The sequence below is a fragment of the Sebastes umbrosus genome, chromosome 15, assembly GCF_015220745.1.
Source record: "Sebastes umbrosus isolate fSebUmb1 chromosome 15, fSebUmb1.pri, whole genome shotgun sequence".
Lineage (NCBI taxonomy): Eukaryota > Metazoa > Chordata > Actinopteri > Perciformes > Sebastidae > Sebastes > Sebastes umbrosus.
Window position 1 is genome coordinate 23,673,781 of NC_051283.1, and position 17,238 is coordinate 23,691,018.

Consider the following 17,238-nt stretch of genomic DNA (forward strand, 5'->3'; position numbering starts at 1 on the left):
TGACCACGCTGGGTACACACATAGACTGTACATAAGAAGTGGACGTAGTCACCTTGATGTCACCTATTGGTTTGTGGACTGCTGTTTTGAAGCCTCGAGTTCGATATTTTGGCCGTTGCCATCTTGCTTTTTAGCCATCGCCATGTCGTTTTTTTTGCAACCAGAAGTGACACGAGGGTGGAGCTAGTTATAATCAAATACTGAATAACTGAGGTAATAAATCAAGTGAGAAGTAGGCTCATTTTCTCATAGACTTCTTTACAATCAGACTTCTTTTTGCAACCAGAGGAGTCGCCCCCTGCTGGCTATACCTCAGTAAACATTGTAAATCTGAGTTTATGGTCTCAATCGCTAGTTTCAAGTCTTCTTCAATACAGCATGATGTTCATTTAGTAAATTATGGTCCCATTTAGAGTCCAATAGACCATAAAGCAGGGTATGATTTAAGGCGTGGCTACCTTGTGATTGACAGGTCGCTACCACGGAGTTGTCCGGTCTGGGAGTCGTGTTTTTGTTTTACAACTTTAACCCTTTCACTGTGTGTTTTCAGTTCATGAAAGTTAATTATAACCTTTGTGGTCGGCTTAAATGTCTAATTCGGTGTTCGGTTGTACTTAGCTCCACCCTCTTGTGTCACTTCTGGTTGCAAAAAAACAATATGGCGACGGCCAAAATGCCGAACTCAAGGCTTCAAAACTTCTTATATTCAGTCTTTGGGTATAATCCAAGTCTCATTTATCTCATTATTTACTGTCTCATGCTTGTACAGACACACTACTCGCATTGTCTTGGGAACTGTAAATCAAAGCTGCTTTGACTTTTTATTCCCACCTTTTATATTTTTATTCATAATTGAACCTATTTTGAAATTCTTTTTACTTGTGTTCTCTGCTTTTTACCCATTTCTATATTTTATTTGACGTAAATATATGATGTGTTTATCTGTTTTCTTTAGTTTTTTTTTTTTTTTGCTTGTTTGTTTCTTTTTCGCTGCTGTGCAACCAGCTACCCTGTGAAGACAGTGTGATTGACTGACTGACTGACTCACTGTGTTTCAGCTCGGTATAATTATATATATAATATCCCATTATTTGAGTAAGAGAAGACTCCAAAGTATATTCAAAGCAAACATCTCAGTCATTCATCATAAGCAACAAGGGATTTCATTTCATTCTTGCAAAGTGTGAAATGAATGAAAATATATATGTATTCTGTTTCTGTTTGGCATGCACAAAGAACATTCACTGCTTTATGCTCGTCTTCACTCGAGTTGAACACGCTGGAACTAACTGATTCTGCAGCACTACGATGACAAGAGTGGACTTCAAAACCGTTGTATTCTCACACACACTGCTGCAGGAGATGCTTTGTCGTTTTAGTCCGACTTCTTCGCTACTACGAAATGTTTTGCAACTGTCTTTTGTAAAGTAGCTCTGGCTCTGGTCTGCCTTTTTTTTTTAAACACTTTGCCTTTTGGAGTTGAAAAGCATGTTTCTCAGCAAATCCTACTTAATATGCATTTGGAGCTAGTTCCAAATTCAGATCTGGTTCCTGCTAGTTAACCGCGCTCCTGACATGGTAGTGTTGTTGGGGTGATTGTCCTCTGTTGGTCCAGCATGGACACGACAAAGCATGGAAAAAGAGGAGGAGCAGTTCAGCCAGTGTTGTCTGCATTATTTATGAATTCAGGCACAAGCCCATCAGGGGATTGATGAGAGAGATGAGATAAAAAGACGATCCGGGCTCGCTGCCTCGGCGACAGATTGTTTGTGTGTGTGTGTGTGTGTGAGCGCCTATGAAAATCTCCAGCTTCTTGCTCATTCTGGGCTAAATCTCTTTGGCCGGCAGTGAGACAGATATCAAATGAAACAGATTACCGAAATCCAGCTTCATCGATCACACTGGGCCACACGGTCCGATGGGGGCGTAGAGAGGATTGGGTAGATAGAGGAGTGATGGAAAGATGAATAGAACGGGAGACAAAACAGAGAGTGGAGAAACAAAAGCATAGAGGGAGGTGTGGGAAGATAAGGGAAGAGACAGGATAGAGTGGACAGAGAGATGGAGAGAAAACACTGAATGATAAGACGGGAGAGAGAATATGTTGTGATGTGTAACTTCCGCGTCAGAAGCAATGGGAACATTGAGTCTGCATGCTTCGTTCTCCTTATTACCACTTTCTCTCTTTGACACCCTCTCTCCCCCTCTCCTCAGTGATGTGATGTTCCTCAGTACTGTATCCGCAGCCCACCCACTGTTGCAGATAAGTCCTCTAGCAGTGAGCAGCAAACTAGGCTCATGTGTCTCCATCAACACCACCAACCTCCCGACTGCCCCCACTGTTTCCTTTTGGTCCTGCATCCACTCGTTGACCGACCCCTGTTATTTATTTATTTTTTATCACCTTACGCCGTCACTTTAATCAGGATATAGCCAAGGCTACCTTTTCAAGTGGGGCTTAATCGAATGTGACACTCGTAAAGCAGATATGGAGACAGAGAGGGACAGATTCCCCGCCTGGATATTGGCATAATCAGAGGTGGAGAGGACGGAGAAGGACGAGATTAAGAAAAGGATCAGAGCAGCAGGATCCTACTGATGGACAGGAGCCACGGGAAACCATTCTGGTAGCTGCGCCACATCCTCCTTTCATCCCTCCAGGGGTGAGGGGAGAGTGGGTGAGGGCCGAGCGAGAGGGAAAACAGAGGACAGAGCAAAAGCAGATGCACTGCACTGCTCATTCCCAAAGCTTACTTTCCTCTCTAAAGCCTCCACAGTCCCCTCTAGCAGAACAACCTGTAAAATCAGGGCAGCTTCATTGCTTAATCAACTATTGATTAAATGCCCTGAACGCAGAGCGCCTCAGGTGATGGTTAAAAAGATGTCACTCTGTTTAACTTTTTAGCCATGCTAGCAGCGTAGCTCTAGGGGAAAGTCGATGATCGGTCCACCACTTTGATCCAGACCGAAACATCTCTAGCAACTATTGGATGGATTGCACTGAAATTTTGTACAGACGTTCATGGTCCCCAGAGTATGAAGCCCACTAGGGAAGTCACAATACCAGAAATTTAGGAGTCAATATCAATACCAGTGAAATTCCACGGTTCTCGATACTAATTCCATACCACGGTAAAAACCAAAAGTAAAATAATAAATAAAGCGACGTACATGAAACCTGCCTTGGCGGAGGTCTGCGCTCTCCGAGTGCACTTCTAGTTAACATTGTCATTGTGAGCATGCTGATGTTAGCATTTAGCTCAAACGGATCCATAGTTCAGCCTCACAGAACTGCTATTATGGTTGTAGCCTCTTAGTCCTGTTTAATTCAAAATGATATAATTCCAACACAAAACTAGAGTATCATTGTGATAAAAATACAATGTAAGAAGGAGTCTGGCCTGTGCCCAAGGCGTAGCCCTGGAGCGATCACCATCTGACTCATTAGCAGGCATACACACATCCAGACGTCTTATTTAACAGCGGAATCTAATGGAGATTCAGGGAGCAGTCTGTGCTGCAACTGCAACCTTTCTGTTGACCCTAGATCATTAAGTGTCTTTGTCTTTAATGGCACTCATCTTAAAGTCTTCTTAATGAACCAGAGAGTCACTGCTGGTGTTAGTGAATAAGCACCGATAAACAGAACCACATTCATATTCATTGTCATAAATGGACTGTCTAATAAGAGCACATAGGCAGGCTGCAAACGCTACTGCACACATACAATTGTACGCACACACACACACACACACACACACACACCAGAGTAAAACCCTTCCCCCTGTTGCATGCTGTGTTCGCTATATCCTCTTCTGAGTGCCCCCGCGGTCATCAGATAAGCCCGGTATGAAACGCAGAAAGCGATAACGGCTAAAAGACTTTGCTCCAAACATTTTCTGATTCCTGCCCTCACCTGTTAGCCTGTGGCTCGGGCAAAGGGCTGGCTGTTAGATCCATAATTTCAAATGGAGCTTGTTCGTGTGCAAACACACACAGCTTTGTTTTTTAGTCTTGAGCATTCATCTTTGCATGGTCCTCTAATGTGAACAGATGGCCAGTATTTCCCATTCTTTTCTTTTTTTTTTTTTTTTTTTTTTTTTACCTCTGGTTGATTGTGCGCTCTGCTGGCATGAACAGAACCCTCCAGAGATAAATCTGCAATTGCATTGTAGAGTTTGCTGAAAAAGAGACGCTGATGCCACCTTAATCAGTGGTGTAGCGGGGGGTATACTCATCTCTTTTCCTGACAGTTTACAGTATACCCTACTATCAGCCAAAAAGCCATTGGTTTATATAGGAGAGTATACCCACTTCCTCCCCAGTTACCTACCCATCTACCTAGCAGTACACCCAAGTTAACACATTTACCGATCTCTGACTTGTTAATACTTGTGAATACGCTAAACTAAGATGGTGAACAAGGTAAACATTATAAACACTAAACATCGACATGTTAGCATCGTCATTTATGGCTGCAACTAACGATTATTTTCATTATCAATTAACCAGTCAGTTATTTTCTAGATTAATTGATTAACCATTTGAGAAACTAGGATGGCCATTTTTCACTATTTTCTGTCATTTTATAAACTGAAGTCCAAGGTAATGTCTTTAAATGTCTTGTTTTGTCAGTCCAAAACCCAAAGAGATTCAGCTTTATATGATTTAAAACAGAGAAAAGCAGGAAATCTCCAAATTATCATCATCAATTATCAAAATAGTTAATAGACTAATCGTTGCAGCTCTATTGTCATTGTGAGTATGTTAGCATTTAGCACCACTGTGCCTAAGTACAGCCTCCTCGAGAGCCGCTAGCATGGCTGTTGACGGTCTTGTTAAGAAATGGATATATTCAAGTTGCATAACAAGCACACATGGATGCCTTATGCCAGCTGAAGCTCATTTTGACTCAGTGTTCCTGCTTTAATACCAATTAGTGCAGTGCCCATTCGGAGCGTGTGCCCTTCTGGAACGGGCCAATTGTTTGGCTCCCAGAAGTTCTTCTTGCAAGGTTGTTGAGAACTATGGTATGGCTGCTGGTACCCGCGTGAAATTGATTGGATGAACAAGATATGTGAAGGGCATTCATATATACATACACAGACAGACAGAGAATACTTCTTTTATTGTTTTAAGATGCTGCTACAGCGCCACCTATTGGCCAAATGGCACCAAATTGGTCATGGTCACTCAGACATCATATCTACACATGTCCACCAAATGTGGCTACAATAGCACAAAGCGTTCAGGAGATATGATATTTTTTGTAATATAAGCCCCACCCACAGCATTTGCGCTAACTTTAAGGGCCAGCCATAGCAAAACTGTATGGTACATCAACAATCCAAAAAATGTGAATTTTTCCGGCTTGGTCCAGAGATGTTTTTACCAAATTTGGTCAAGATTGAACAAAATTTGTAGGAGGAGTACAAAAAAAATCAGATTTGGAAAAAATTCTAAATGGCGGAACATCAGTAAAGACACACAGTATAGCGCCACCATCTGCCCAAATTGCACCACATTCGACACTTCACTCCCTTGGGTCCTGAACAATACACCCGCCAAGTGCGAAGTAGATCAGATGAGTGGTTCTCGAGATATGCATATGAATAACACACAGAAGGACAGACAGACAGAGACAGAGATTCCTTGCTTTATAGTTAGATTTGGTGAACTCTTTTTCTTAAACCCACATGTCCAACTCTACAAATGATGTAACTGTAGCACAACGGTAATTAACTATTCATTTAGTGTGTAAATTACACCAGTTTATTAGAGCTGCTGGTAATTCTCAGTTGCCATGAACACACGCAAATAGTGACCATGGGAACTTTTCCAATCACTATCTTCCATCCCTCTGACATGGCATTAAACCTGCTACCCCTTTGCCCAGTTAAATACCCACAGGGGAAAACGAGCCTTACAAATAATGTTGACTCTGACTCTCTGAGTCAATAATGCACCTCAGTGACGCCAGAGAGTTCAACTCAGAGTGATCAATATTTTAAAGAGGCTTTTTTATGAAGTTTACCCTGGAAAACGCCGGTGCGGTTGGCATGGTTTTTGGGAATTAACACATGCCATGATTTCACAAACACGCCTATTGATTTACAGACTTTCACAATAAAAAGACGGGGTGAGTTGTCCACCTTGTCTTCGTGCCCGCAGTAGATTGCAGCCAGTTTTGGCCAAACGCAGAGAAAAAGGGGGGATTTAAATTTCATTTTCTCAATGCACTCTTTCTGTTTTCCTCTTTCTGCTATCATGCATACTCACTAGAAAATTGAAAAATGCTGCAGTCACACAGCCAGTAGCACACTGCACACAACTGTGTTTCAAGTGTTATAATTTTCGTTAGTTCCCAGCCAGTCAGCAACAGAGACTCGGATCAGTTCCTCCTGTGTCAACACTTAAAATGAGTCTTAAATTGAAGTCATTTCTGTTATTCATTCAAGATACGGTTCACATGCTACTAATTGGCTGTCACCATCTGAGAGAACAGATGCAAACTACTGCCAAAAGATAATTGCACCTAACCATTCAGCATAGAACTTATTTAGGAGTTTTTCTTTCACCCTCTGCTTTAATGTAGCATATTAATGTTTTTATCAATTAGACGTGATGTGCTCGTTTTTTTTCCTGTAATTGCAGAAGCGTAATGAATGCTCTTTTCATCGTGCTGAGCGGGTGCAATGGGGCTATTTCTGACAAGCTACTGCGAATAAAGGCTCTTCAAACAATTTGCGTACCAGCAATCCCTTTTCCTGTTTAATTCCCTCTTTCAGTTTCACTTTCTAACACTCTCCTTTCTCTTTTTCTCTGTCTCGCTTTCTTTCTCTCAACACTCTTTCTCTTTTGCTCTCCTCTCGGTCTGTCTAGTGCTCTCACTGTTTCCATTTGCCCCTTCGCTGTAGTCAAGTATAAGCAATTGAAAAGTTGTCGGCGATGTTTTTGCAGAGTTGTTTTATAGCCCTCCCCACACCCAGCGCCGTGATATTTAGCGGACCTCAAAAATGGCTGAGGTATAATTTGAGTGGAGCTTTTAAAGTTATTAGTGCATCTAACACATAAAGTATGATTGCCTAGTTTTTATAGATTCTATATACGTCAGGTTTTTATAGCTGTGTGCTTATGTCTAATAGCGAAGAGGCAGTAAGATGGTTTTTACATTCGTCTAGAATGATTTAATTCAAAGTGTGTGAGGTGATTTTGATGCAGGGGGGGCTTATATGTATAGATGGATTGATTGACTGAGTTAATGTAGTCACATATTGAGTTTTTGCTTTTATTTATATACCGTATATTGGTGCTGTAATGATTAGTCGAAAGCTACAGTAACTTTCATTGCACATGAATGCACCATTTCTTTCTACTTCCTTTTTATTGCTTTTCCATTACAGAAAGGTCACATACACATTAAAGGGAAAAAAAAACACCTTGTCTCCACAGCAACCTATTTATTCCTCTGACGTATTCAGTGGTTCATTCTCTTATCTAGTCGTTTTGATGTAAACATCATCCATTTCTCCTCTTGAGCTCTTATCCTATGAGTTAACGGTTCCATATCATATATTTCATTCACAGTTTTCAGCTATCTTGTGTTGGTGGTTCTGCCTTTTACCATCTCTTACAAGCTGCCAACAAGACTTTCAGCAGATATGTCTTCTCTTAACACAGTATCTCCTGACATATTACCAAAGCACAGTATTATACATGACCTACATATATCATAGCCCAGAACGTTGATAATAACCATTTGAACAATTCCCCCAAACTGTACAATTTCAAAGCCAAAATACATTTTGGAGTGGTCTATATTTTTTGCCCCACATCTTTTCCAACATGGTTGTGCTTTAGACAAGTATTTACTCTTAATTTTGGGTATAATAAAGAATCTAATTACTTTATTCCAACAGTGTTCTCTCCAAGTACATGAGACTGTTTTGTTCTCCAAATATGCAACTATTCATCTTCTGTAATATTAATACAGACGATTAATTAGTTCTTTTTTTCCTCATTTCAGCTTTTTATGTAAAGTAGGGTTTCTGCTTCTCTCCATTAGGTGCTGATATAATGTAGATATTATTCTATATTTCTTTGAATAGTTAACTCCAATTATGGTTCTAATTATTTATCTAAATTTACATTGTGCTTTATATCTCGGTCATAAAAGTCGCTTAATTGCAATTATCTGAAGGGTTCGTGCTTGTTTCAGCTCCTGGAAAATCGTAAATCATATTTTATTACTGAGCATAATGCTGTCATACGACTTGGAATCCGTTGTTTGAACCTTTGGTCGAGAGTGCCTGGGATAAAATGTCTAAAGGCTATCCAGGAAGTCAGAGTTCTTTCTCTAATCTATGTTTCCGTACTACATTAAACCACAGTTCTAGGGTAAATCGAGTGAAATTTTCTGTTCCAGTAAATCCTTTGCTTCATCTCTGTCTCCAATGAGGCTTACGTTCCCTTCCTTGTAGATATCACTCTAGATTTTACCATTTTTCTTCTTATTCTTCTCTTTATGTTTCCCAATCTGTGATGTTTGAAATGTTTATACGGAAGACTCTTGGGCCTCCATATAAACCTTGAAATAACTTTATCCCCGGCTCTGAATTGTTTCTCAGTGATCCCGACTGGTAGTGATGGAAATAAGTAGAGGAGTCGTGGAGGTATATTAATTTTTATAGTATCTATTCGTGAACTGAGGTCAAGAAGGACAACCTACCTCTCAATATCATTCCTAATGTCCTGATCCATATAGTGATGTAGTTGGCTTTATCAAGTTGATTAATTCCTCTTGTTATAGTTACCCCAGAGATGTCATTTTTTTAGAACTCCATTTCAAGTTATGTTTTTAGTCCCCTTTGAAAATGACCATGCCGGTTTTTCATCGCCAAAATGTTGCCTAAATTTGGAGCGTTATTTAACCTCCTTAGCGACAAGCTAGTATGACATGGTTGGTACCAATGGATTAGTTACTTAGTGACCTTCACTCCAGCTTTAAAACTGAGCCCGCTATAACTTGTAAAAGATCAATTACATTAATGCGTTAAAGAAATTAGTGGCGTTAAAACAAATTTGCATTAAGGAGTTGTTATCATGTTTACTTTGACAGCCCTAATATATAGATATATAATATAGACCATTGAATAGTTGTAAATGAGAATGACATAAGCTGACAGGAAGTAAACATGGACTCAATCTGTTGCCTAGCAATGCAATTTCATTGAAATGGACTGTGGGAAGGCATGTGTCAAGGTCCTCTAAATAGCCCGGAGCCCAGTGATATGTTCTTCATTCCCAACCTTTATTCCTGTTAAGGTCTCTATTCTGCCTAATTGCTTGTGCCGGAGGCTCTATAAAAATTGCGATTAAGGTCGGGGAAAGACAACATCCCTGCCTGGTAGACTGTTCTAATTTATTATACCATCACGTCAGACTATGGCAGACTTTTTAATCTGCACCTTGAATTGCATTTCCATATAGACCCCAGAAGCAAGACAGAATAACTAGATACAACAAAAAACCTTTCTGCATGGTGGGCTGATTTGGGTTTGTTTCCCCAACAACTTCAACATAGTGTCTCTGCTCTGTAACCGTGTATCTCCAGCTCCGTTTTCACTTTCATGACATGCATTTTTCCGATAATCCATCTGGTGGTTTACTGCAACAATATGGGAAACCCTTTGCGTCTCAATGGGACTTCAGGTTTCCATTAATCTCCTGTCACTGAGGCAAACCTGACATCTTTCTTGCACAGCTGATTTGTAACATTTTAACAGGAAAGTCTCGACTCAGCAGGGTTAGCTCATTTGAACCAGAAAAACAAAAAAGAAGAATAATTGATCACTCGGGGCCAGTTCTTTCTGAATGGAGAAGACTGTTTTAGAGAGACGATGCTGTCCTAGCAGGTTGACTGACATATCTGTCTGTGTGTGTGTGTTCTAGGTGTCAGCATGGGGAGGTTACGTGTTTATCATCAACCTGATTCCCCTGCATGTGTTTGTGCTGATGCTGATGCAACGCTACAGCAGAAGAGTCTACATCGGTAAGCTGCACACACACACAGAAACCACACTGACTTTAAGTACATGACTTGATTTAAACTCCCCCACATACAGTCACTGAAATGGAAACTGACAGTGTTTTCAGACCTTCTTCCATTAGAACAGAAATGTATGCAATGAGCAGACAAAACCTTTCCTATGCGCGTCTCCTAACACCGTTGCCCAAGCATTTGACCCTGAAACAAGCTCAGATGCACCGGTCACGCCTGTGCTCACCTCTCACAACTGTAAGCATCCCATCATCGGCGGCGCAGACATCCACACACCACTTAACGGTAAATGCAGCCACCTGCTACCTGATCTCTTTTTCATTTTATTTTTTTTTTGCAAATACCAGAGTCAAAGCGCTGTAGAAGAGGATTGGCTTGTTATTCCGCTGAACATCCCAGTTTCACAGAGCACGTGGCAGCTCCAGCACATTATATGTTTGGCCCCGGAGAACGCAAGCTCAATCCTTCAAACCCTCCACGCATCAGACCGCGACAGGCACTTCTGTTGTGGTCAAGGAAAAAAATGATACCATGCCAAGTGTCTTTTACACATGATTATATGTTGCAGTCGCTGTAACCGCAGAGCATAGTCTTTGAGAGCTTTGGAAATGAATTGCGGCCTCTTCAAAGTGGGAGGGCTTTGACCTACCTCTGCTCCATCTCCAAACGCTTGTTCAACAATGGAGTTCTACTTGACGATGCAGGGCTGTTGAATGAAGTTGAAAATATATATCCGTCTTCATTGTTCCTCAAGGATGTCTGCAGCCGGAGCGTCATCCAGCAAACCTCATGCACCATTTGGTCAGAAAAGACATTTTGGGCCCTATTTAAACAATCTATAGCACATGGTCTAAAGTGCATTGAGGGCGTGTCCAACTACACTTCTGCTAGTTAAGCAGCACATAATCTGTAAAGTAAGGTGCTAAGGGGTTGTATTTAGTCTCTTAATTAATCATACTGTACTTGTGTTTTGGACATAACAGGAATTAAACCAATCAGAGTATCATCTCCCATTCCCTTTACAAGCCAGGTGCACCTGCACATCATTGGCGCATTGCTATTTAAAAAACGGATTCGGCAATCGGAGAAGCGTTTTCTGCTAAGGAATCGGATCTGCTCGTGCACGAAGTGAAAGTGCGCGAGCAGATGTAAGTGGTCCTTGGACAGTGGAACCTCTGCCTCCGCAGTCTCCCAATCCTCCGTCCCATGAACAACTCTATTTGACTGCATCTGAGCAAATGCACCGATAACGTATTTAACCAGCAAAGCACTTGGCTCAATATGATAAACATGTATTAATAAATAATGAAAGCTGTATTGCTTTCCGTTGCAACCCACGGGGGGCACAGACCGGCTGAGTATTATATTATATCCATTTTATTTTAAATTGTCACCTGCTCAACATGAATAAAAGCATTGTTGTAGCGCCGACACTGTTTAACTGAGAAGGAGCGCTATTGTGCGTCCCTGTGTGTGTGTGTAACAAGCAGTATGTGTACGCGTAATGTGAACCTGCCTGTGTAGACAAATCTCAGTATCTGAATAATGAGCCCTTTTTAAATTAAATAAAATACTGAACCAGACTTTAGACCAGGTTTTTGTAGGTCAATGGCGCAATCGCTCTCTGCTGCCTCAGGATAGCAATTCACCAACAATACGCATGACCACACCTCATTTTAAGACCAACACACCCAAGTACATTTGCTACTTGCACAACGTAGGTGCTGGGCGTGAAAGTGACAACTGCGTCGGAACTAGCAATGACAGTTGCGCTGCGCTGTGCGCCGGTTGTAAGATAGGGCCCTAGGTCTTCAGGCGTGCCCTATACTCCACCACCTTCCCTCTACTTTACATCTTGCAGCTCTTCTTTTCAGAGCCAGGTGTCTCTCAGTCACTACCAAGGAACATACAAAAAGGAGACGTAGAGAAAAAAGAAAGAAGAAAATTTGAGTTTAATAAAATGCCTTGCAGTCTATGTTCCCTCACAATTCATCTCTCTCCGTCTTGAGTCAATAGCAGATGTGTGAGAAAGAGATAGCTGAGGGCGGTCACAACTACTTCAAAAACGAGGCACACTCTTCAGGAAGAGTATGAAATCTTAATTAAGCTGGTGCGTCTGCGAATCGGTTCCCCCCAGCTACAAAGGTGGGAGTTGCACTGTTCTCAGCACCTTCGTCTCACTCCAGGCCTCCCTTCCACACCGCGCCGAGCCAGCTCCCATTTTCTCAGTAAATGACATTAGATTAGGTATTTTGTATTTACTCCCTCTGAGGTGTGACAGTGAAAATCAATAGACTTTAAATAGCTCTGTTGAGGTTGATTTCCCTTCGTAGGACCCAAAGTGGAGTAGTGGAGCAGAATAGAAGGTGTTTAGTAGTGCAATAGTTTATTTGTGTTTGATTTCTTATCTGATCAAGCCTCTCTCTCTCTCTCTGTTTCTCCTTCTCATTTGTCTCTCCTCTCTTTACAGCTTACAGCACTTTCTACATCGTGGGTCTCGTACTGTCGATGCAGATCCCTTTTGTCGGCTTCCAGCCAATCAGGACCAGCGAACACATGGCTGCTGCCGGTAAGCCCCACCCTCTCTACCTCCAGGGTAGCTGATGCTGCGTTCTTCTTGGAAGAACACGTTCCCTTCCTGAAAAGTTTTAACATGAAATTCGTTCGGAGTGCAGTGGTGAAGTCAGCATTCCTTGGAAAATGTTGCTGCCTTATTTTCCAAGTTATGACTCAATCATACCTTTCTCACCAGATGTCAGAGCTTCTCATGTATAGCACAGCCCTCAACTTTACTATTTTGGTTCACTCTCATCTGCTTCATTTCCTCCTGTATACTACCTGCAACTAACAAAGCAAGCCACTAGTTTGTGAACCCAATTATGCATTTAGCAGCTAAATTTAAAAAAAATTGAATAGCCAAATAAGACTGTCACAATAACTACTTTTGTAGGACGACATTTAAACCCCGAATTAATTGAGATATTAATCATTTTAAGACCATTTTATGCCATTGATATAATGATAACATATTAGTCTAATAATGCAATTACACCCTTTCAAAGAGCAATGAAGGTTTAATTCTTAAGAATATTCAGACATTGGATTTAGAATGTGAAAAAAAATATTGAAATATCCTAACTAAATAAAACATAAACCACACAACCAAAACATCAAAACATCATGTTGGCTAAAATGTTGGCGACATTCTTATGTTAACAAACACACATGTAAACACAACGGACAATATCAGGGTCAGCAAAGTCATGTCCATATATTGTATAAGTCATGTCCATTTATCGTACGATAAGTCAATAACGTATAAATGATCGAGGTATGTCCATATATTGTACAATTAGTCGATAACGTAAACATGATCGAGGTCATGTCCATATATCGTAGGATAAGTCGATAATGTAATTATCGTGACAGGCCTATAGCCAACAATTTCCCCCAGGATTTGAAGGGTGAATGTTGGACTTGTGTTCATCAGGTTGCTAGAAACATGACGACCAAATAATGGTGCTCCGTGCTGGTTCAATGTCTAAATAGACACGTTACGTTTCCCATATCAACTTAATTGGGGGATAATATGTTGGCGTTGTTTGCAACTTGTTAAGCTGCCCACAACTGGCCAAAAACAATCAATTAATACAAGTTTAATACCACATTTGTCTTTGCAAAAACACCTACTTGTTTCATCTTACCTTGAATTACAGTGAAAGTATAAGTACTGTATTTTAACACTATATGGAACATTCCTATTTAAAGTTACATAAAGAGCAGACTTTTTATACAACATCGATGCAATGCAGAGATTTTATTTCAGAGAATTCACATCTACTTCTTCCAACCTGCCCTGACCCTGCCAACAAATTCATGCTGCAACACAAAGGAAAGGTTCAGGCTGTCTGGTTGTAGTTCATGTATAAAAGGTGTGACTTTACATAAGCCACCTGCTTGTTATCCAGAGCACCTTACAGTAACCGTGGATGCACACACTTTGAGATTTTTTGGCTGCAGCAGGAATTGAATCCCCCCCCTGCGCTGACAGCGTTAGTCATGCTCTGTAGAAGAACACAGGACCTTCTCAGAATATATTTACAAAATAGATATAAGTAAGCGACTTCAAGAGCCACCCATATGGGTTTAGCACTGTAAGTACTTCTCATTTTTGGCTTGTGGGTAGTTTATTAAAGCTTGTTCAGTTCCGCCACTCAAGAGTGGGCCCATCTGCTGCCTGAAAGCACGGATGGGTGCGTATGTACGCGCAGGATTCTTGCGTTCATTTACATCCAGATTGGGAGAGGACTGTCGTTGGCAGCTTCAGGAAGCCGAGCAGCACCTTTTTTAAAAAAAAAATCTCTTAACACTGCAGCAGGCTTACGTTGAAGTGTCCCTGTTTTCCTGTGTCGACAACACAAACAACATTATGAGAGGCTTTGAAAAAAACGCACCACCAAAAAAATCATCTCTGCCTCTCTCCATTTTTTTGGCTCCACACTCTCTTTGAGTGTGTTTTTTATGTCGCTGGGGTAGCAGCTGTTCAGAACATCTGGTGGTAGCATTCAGGGAGCACAGCGGGAGGCAGGAAGAGAGTGACAGAGCCTTGGACCTGTCGGTACCGCTGAGACGTCAGCCCCTGAGGCGGGCAGGCAGGGTGGCATAGACTGACAAGCGTGTTAGCACCGTGGCGGCTCTCCAGGAGACAGGCAGGGGCTTAACCTTGGAAATGGGTGAGACCTGCTGTGGGCGGCGGTGGCGCTAGCGGAGGGGTAAGGCGATTTCACACAAGATTTGTCAAAGGATGGGAGGTGACGAAAGAGAGGGAAACCAGGCCTCTTTTAGAATTTTTTATATCGAATTCAACTGAGAGACGCACTGGAGAAAACGGAGCTGAGAAAGTGACAGAGCAAAGGAACGGAGGATGGAAGTATGACCGAAGGGGCTGCAAAAAGAAGGACAAGGCGAGGGGAAAGGAGAAGGGCTTATCCAGACAAATCTATCTCATGCATTTGAAATATGTTGTCCCACAGTATTTGTCTTTGACATCTGCATGAACAGCCAAAGGGGCTATCGCGGACTGCTTTGTCGAGAATACTGCCAGATTGACAACAGCGCTTCTTAACCACGTAAACCCTCTTTCTACCCTGCAGGAAGCGAACATGAATCGGGGCCTCCTCAAATATTCAGTGTGAGTTTCCCTTTGTGTGTTTGCTCATTCTTTTGTTTTATGTCCGTGGCTTCTTTTTACAGGTGTGTTTGCACTTCTCCAAGCCTACGCCTTCCTGCAGTACCTGAAGGACAGGCTGACGAGACAGGAGTTCCAGACGCTCTTCCTCCTCGGAGTCTCTCTCGCTGCCGGCGTGGTCTTCCTCACCGTGATCTATCTCACATACACAGGTCTGTATGGCTGCTCACTAGGGAAGTCACAATTCCAGAAATTTAGCAGTCAATACCAATACCAGTGAAATCCCACTATTCTCGATACCCAACTCCATACCACGTTAAAAAACAAAACAATGAATCCCATGTACTTCAACAAACACTCCATTATTACCGTTTGCATACTGGTTTTTGTGAATCTATTATTAATCCCTGATTATCCGCCTCAAGTTTCTCGCCAAAAACTAAATTTTACAACCTTACATATGAACACGTCATAACGTTATAACTTACCTTCTCCCAATACTCACTTTTAGAGCTTGAACGCATCATAATGTAACTCAATGCAACCTCTGTTAGCTGTTGCTAAATAACGGAGCTAACAGCTAACGTTAACTAGCTCTTCTCCTGCTGATTTCAACACTGATTTGTTGTTCATAATGTAGCATTGAGACACCATTAGTCTCGAGCTCTGATCCTCGGTACCTGTGGTACTGCAGAAAAACGAGTCCCTTCACGTATTCAAAATTTTGGCATCGACTCGGTACCGAAGAATCGGTTCTCGTGACACCCCTCCTGCTCACATGGTTTCACAGTCCATACACTGTAATTGTAAATGATCTCATTCATTTATTCTTTTTTGACCTTTCAAATAGAGCTGAAACAATTGATAAGTTGGTCAATAGAATTTGACTCCATGCATAATGATTAAGTCAATTATCAAGCAAAAATGCACAAGATGTTTTGGTTTCATCTTTACAGTTTTGAGTATTTGCTTCTTTTCTCCATGTGGTAACATTATAAATTTGATAGTCAAACAAAATTAAAAAATTGAAGACATCACCGTGGGCTCTGGGAAATTTGTGAGCAATTATCATCAATTGCAAACCAATTGGCTCGGCAAATGGGGAGACTTGTCATTAATCATTATGCGTATTACTGAACATAAACAATCCAGCTAATCAGCTACAGCTAACAGCTAATCCAACAAGGATCAAGAGGAAAAAAGAAAAGAGAAAAAAGGAACAACGCAATCCTGTATCATGCTGTACTATTTTTTACATCATATTTTGACAGTGAATATTTCCATCTAGCCAAAACCTACCGTCTTATATGGATTTGAGTCTCCCAATTGCAGCCAGAATATTCTCGTGAATGTGAACACATTAAATTAAAACTTCCTTTGTGTTGTTGTGCAGTTGCACATGGAAATCAGACACAGCAAAAATGGCAAATGTATGAGGTGCTGTTATGTAGTAAAGTTGTTGAAGATGAGTGGTTCAGTGTTACTGTGGCAGATCATCATCCAATAAGGAGGTTACTGGCAACAAAAAACGACATCTAGTATGTCTTGGGTTTATTTCCTGGTGCAGTCTTGAGTAGTCTGTGTCGAGATCGTTCATTTCATTTATACGATGGTAATGTTTTCAGACCCATCTGTTTGTCTGTTCAATATGTAAGAAATCACACTGAATTTGGCTGAGGTTTGGTGGACAAATAGCCTTTTGTGCGAGGATCAGTCGACTCCATCTTTCTGATGGTGCTCCAGATCTGGGATTTCAGCCATTTTCGATTTTCTTTATTTAGCCAAAGTTCCAGTATGTTCACAACACTATCCCCCGATGGTCTGACCTCCAGGCCTCTACAGTGGGCTGCTAATCAGCATTTTGTTTGTCAGGAAATTAAACCCGGAAGGCAAATGATAAACAAATATAAACTGATATGGATTTCTGCAGCTTTGTCAGTAGGAGGACTGTTGAGCATTGGTGGAGGACCGCGCTTTACCGAGGGCCTTT

General features: G+C 41.4%; 1 protein-coding gene across 1 annotated transcript in view; it reads left to right on the top strand.

The window, feature by feature from the left end:
• The window catches only part of LOC119502781 (dolichyl-diphosphooligosaccharide--protein glycosyltransferase subunit STT3B), a 103,660-nt gene that overhangs the window by 66,818 nt on the left and 19,604 nt on the right, over nucleotides 1-17,238 (top strand). The window contains exons 5-7 of the mRNA XM_037793980.1: nucleotides 9,952-10,051; nucleotides 12,531-12,629; nucleotides 15,314-15,460. Of these exons, the coding sequence (XP_037649908.1) occupies nucleotides 9,952-10,051; nucleotides 12,531-12,629; nucleotides 15,314-15,460 (346 nt within the window). The remainder of the gene's footprint in view (nucleotides 1-9,951; nucleotides 10,052-12,530; nucleotides 12,630-15,313; nucleotides 15,461-17,238) is intronic.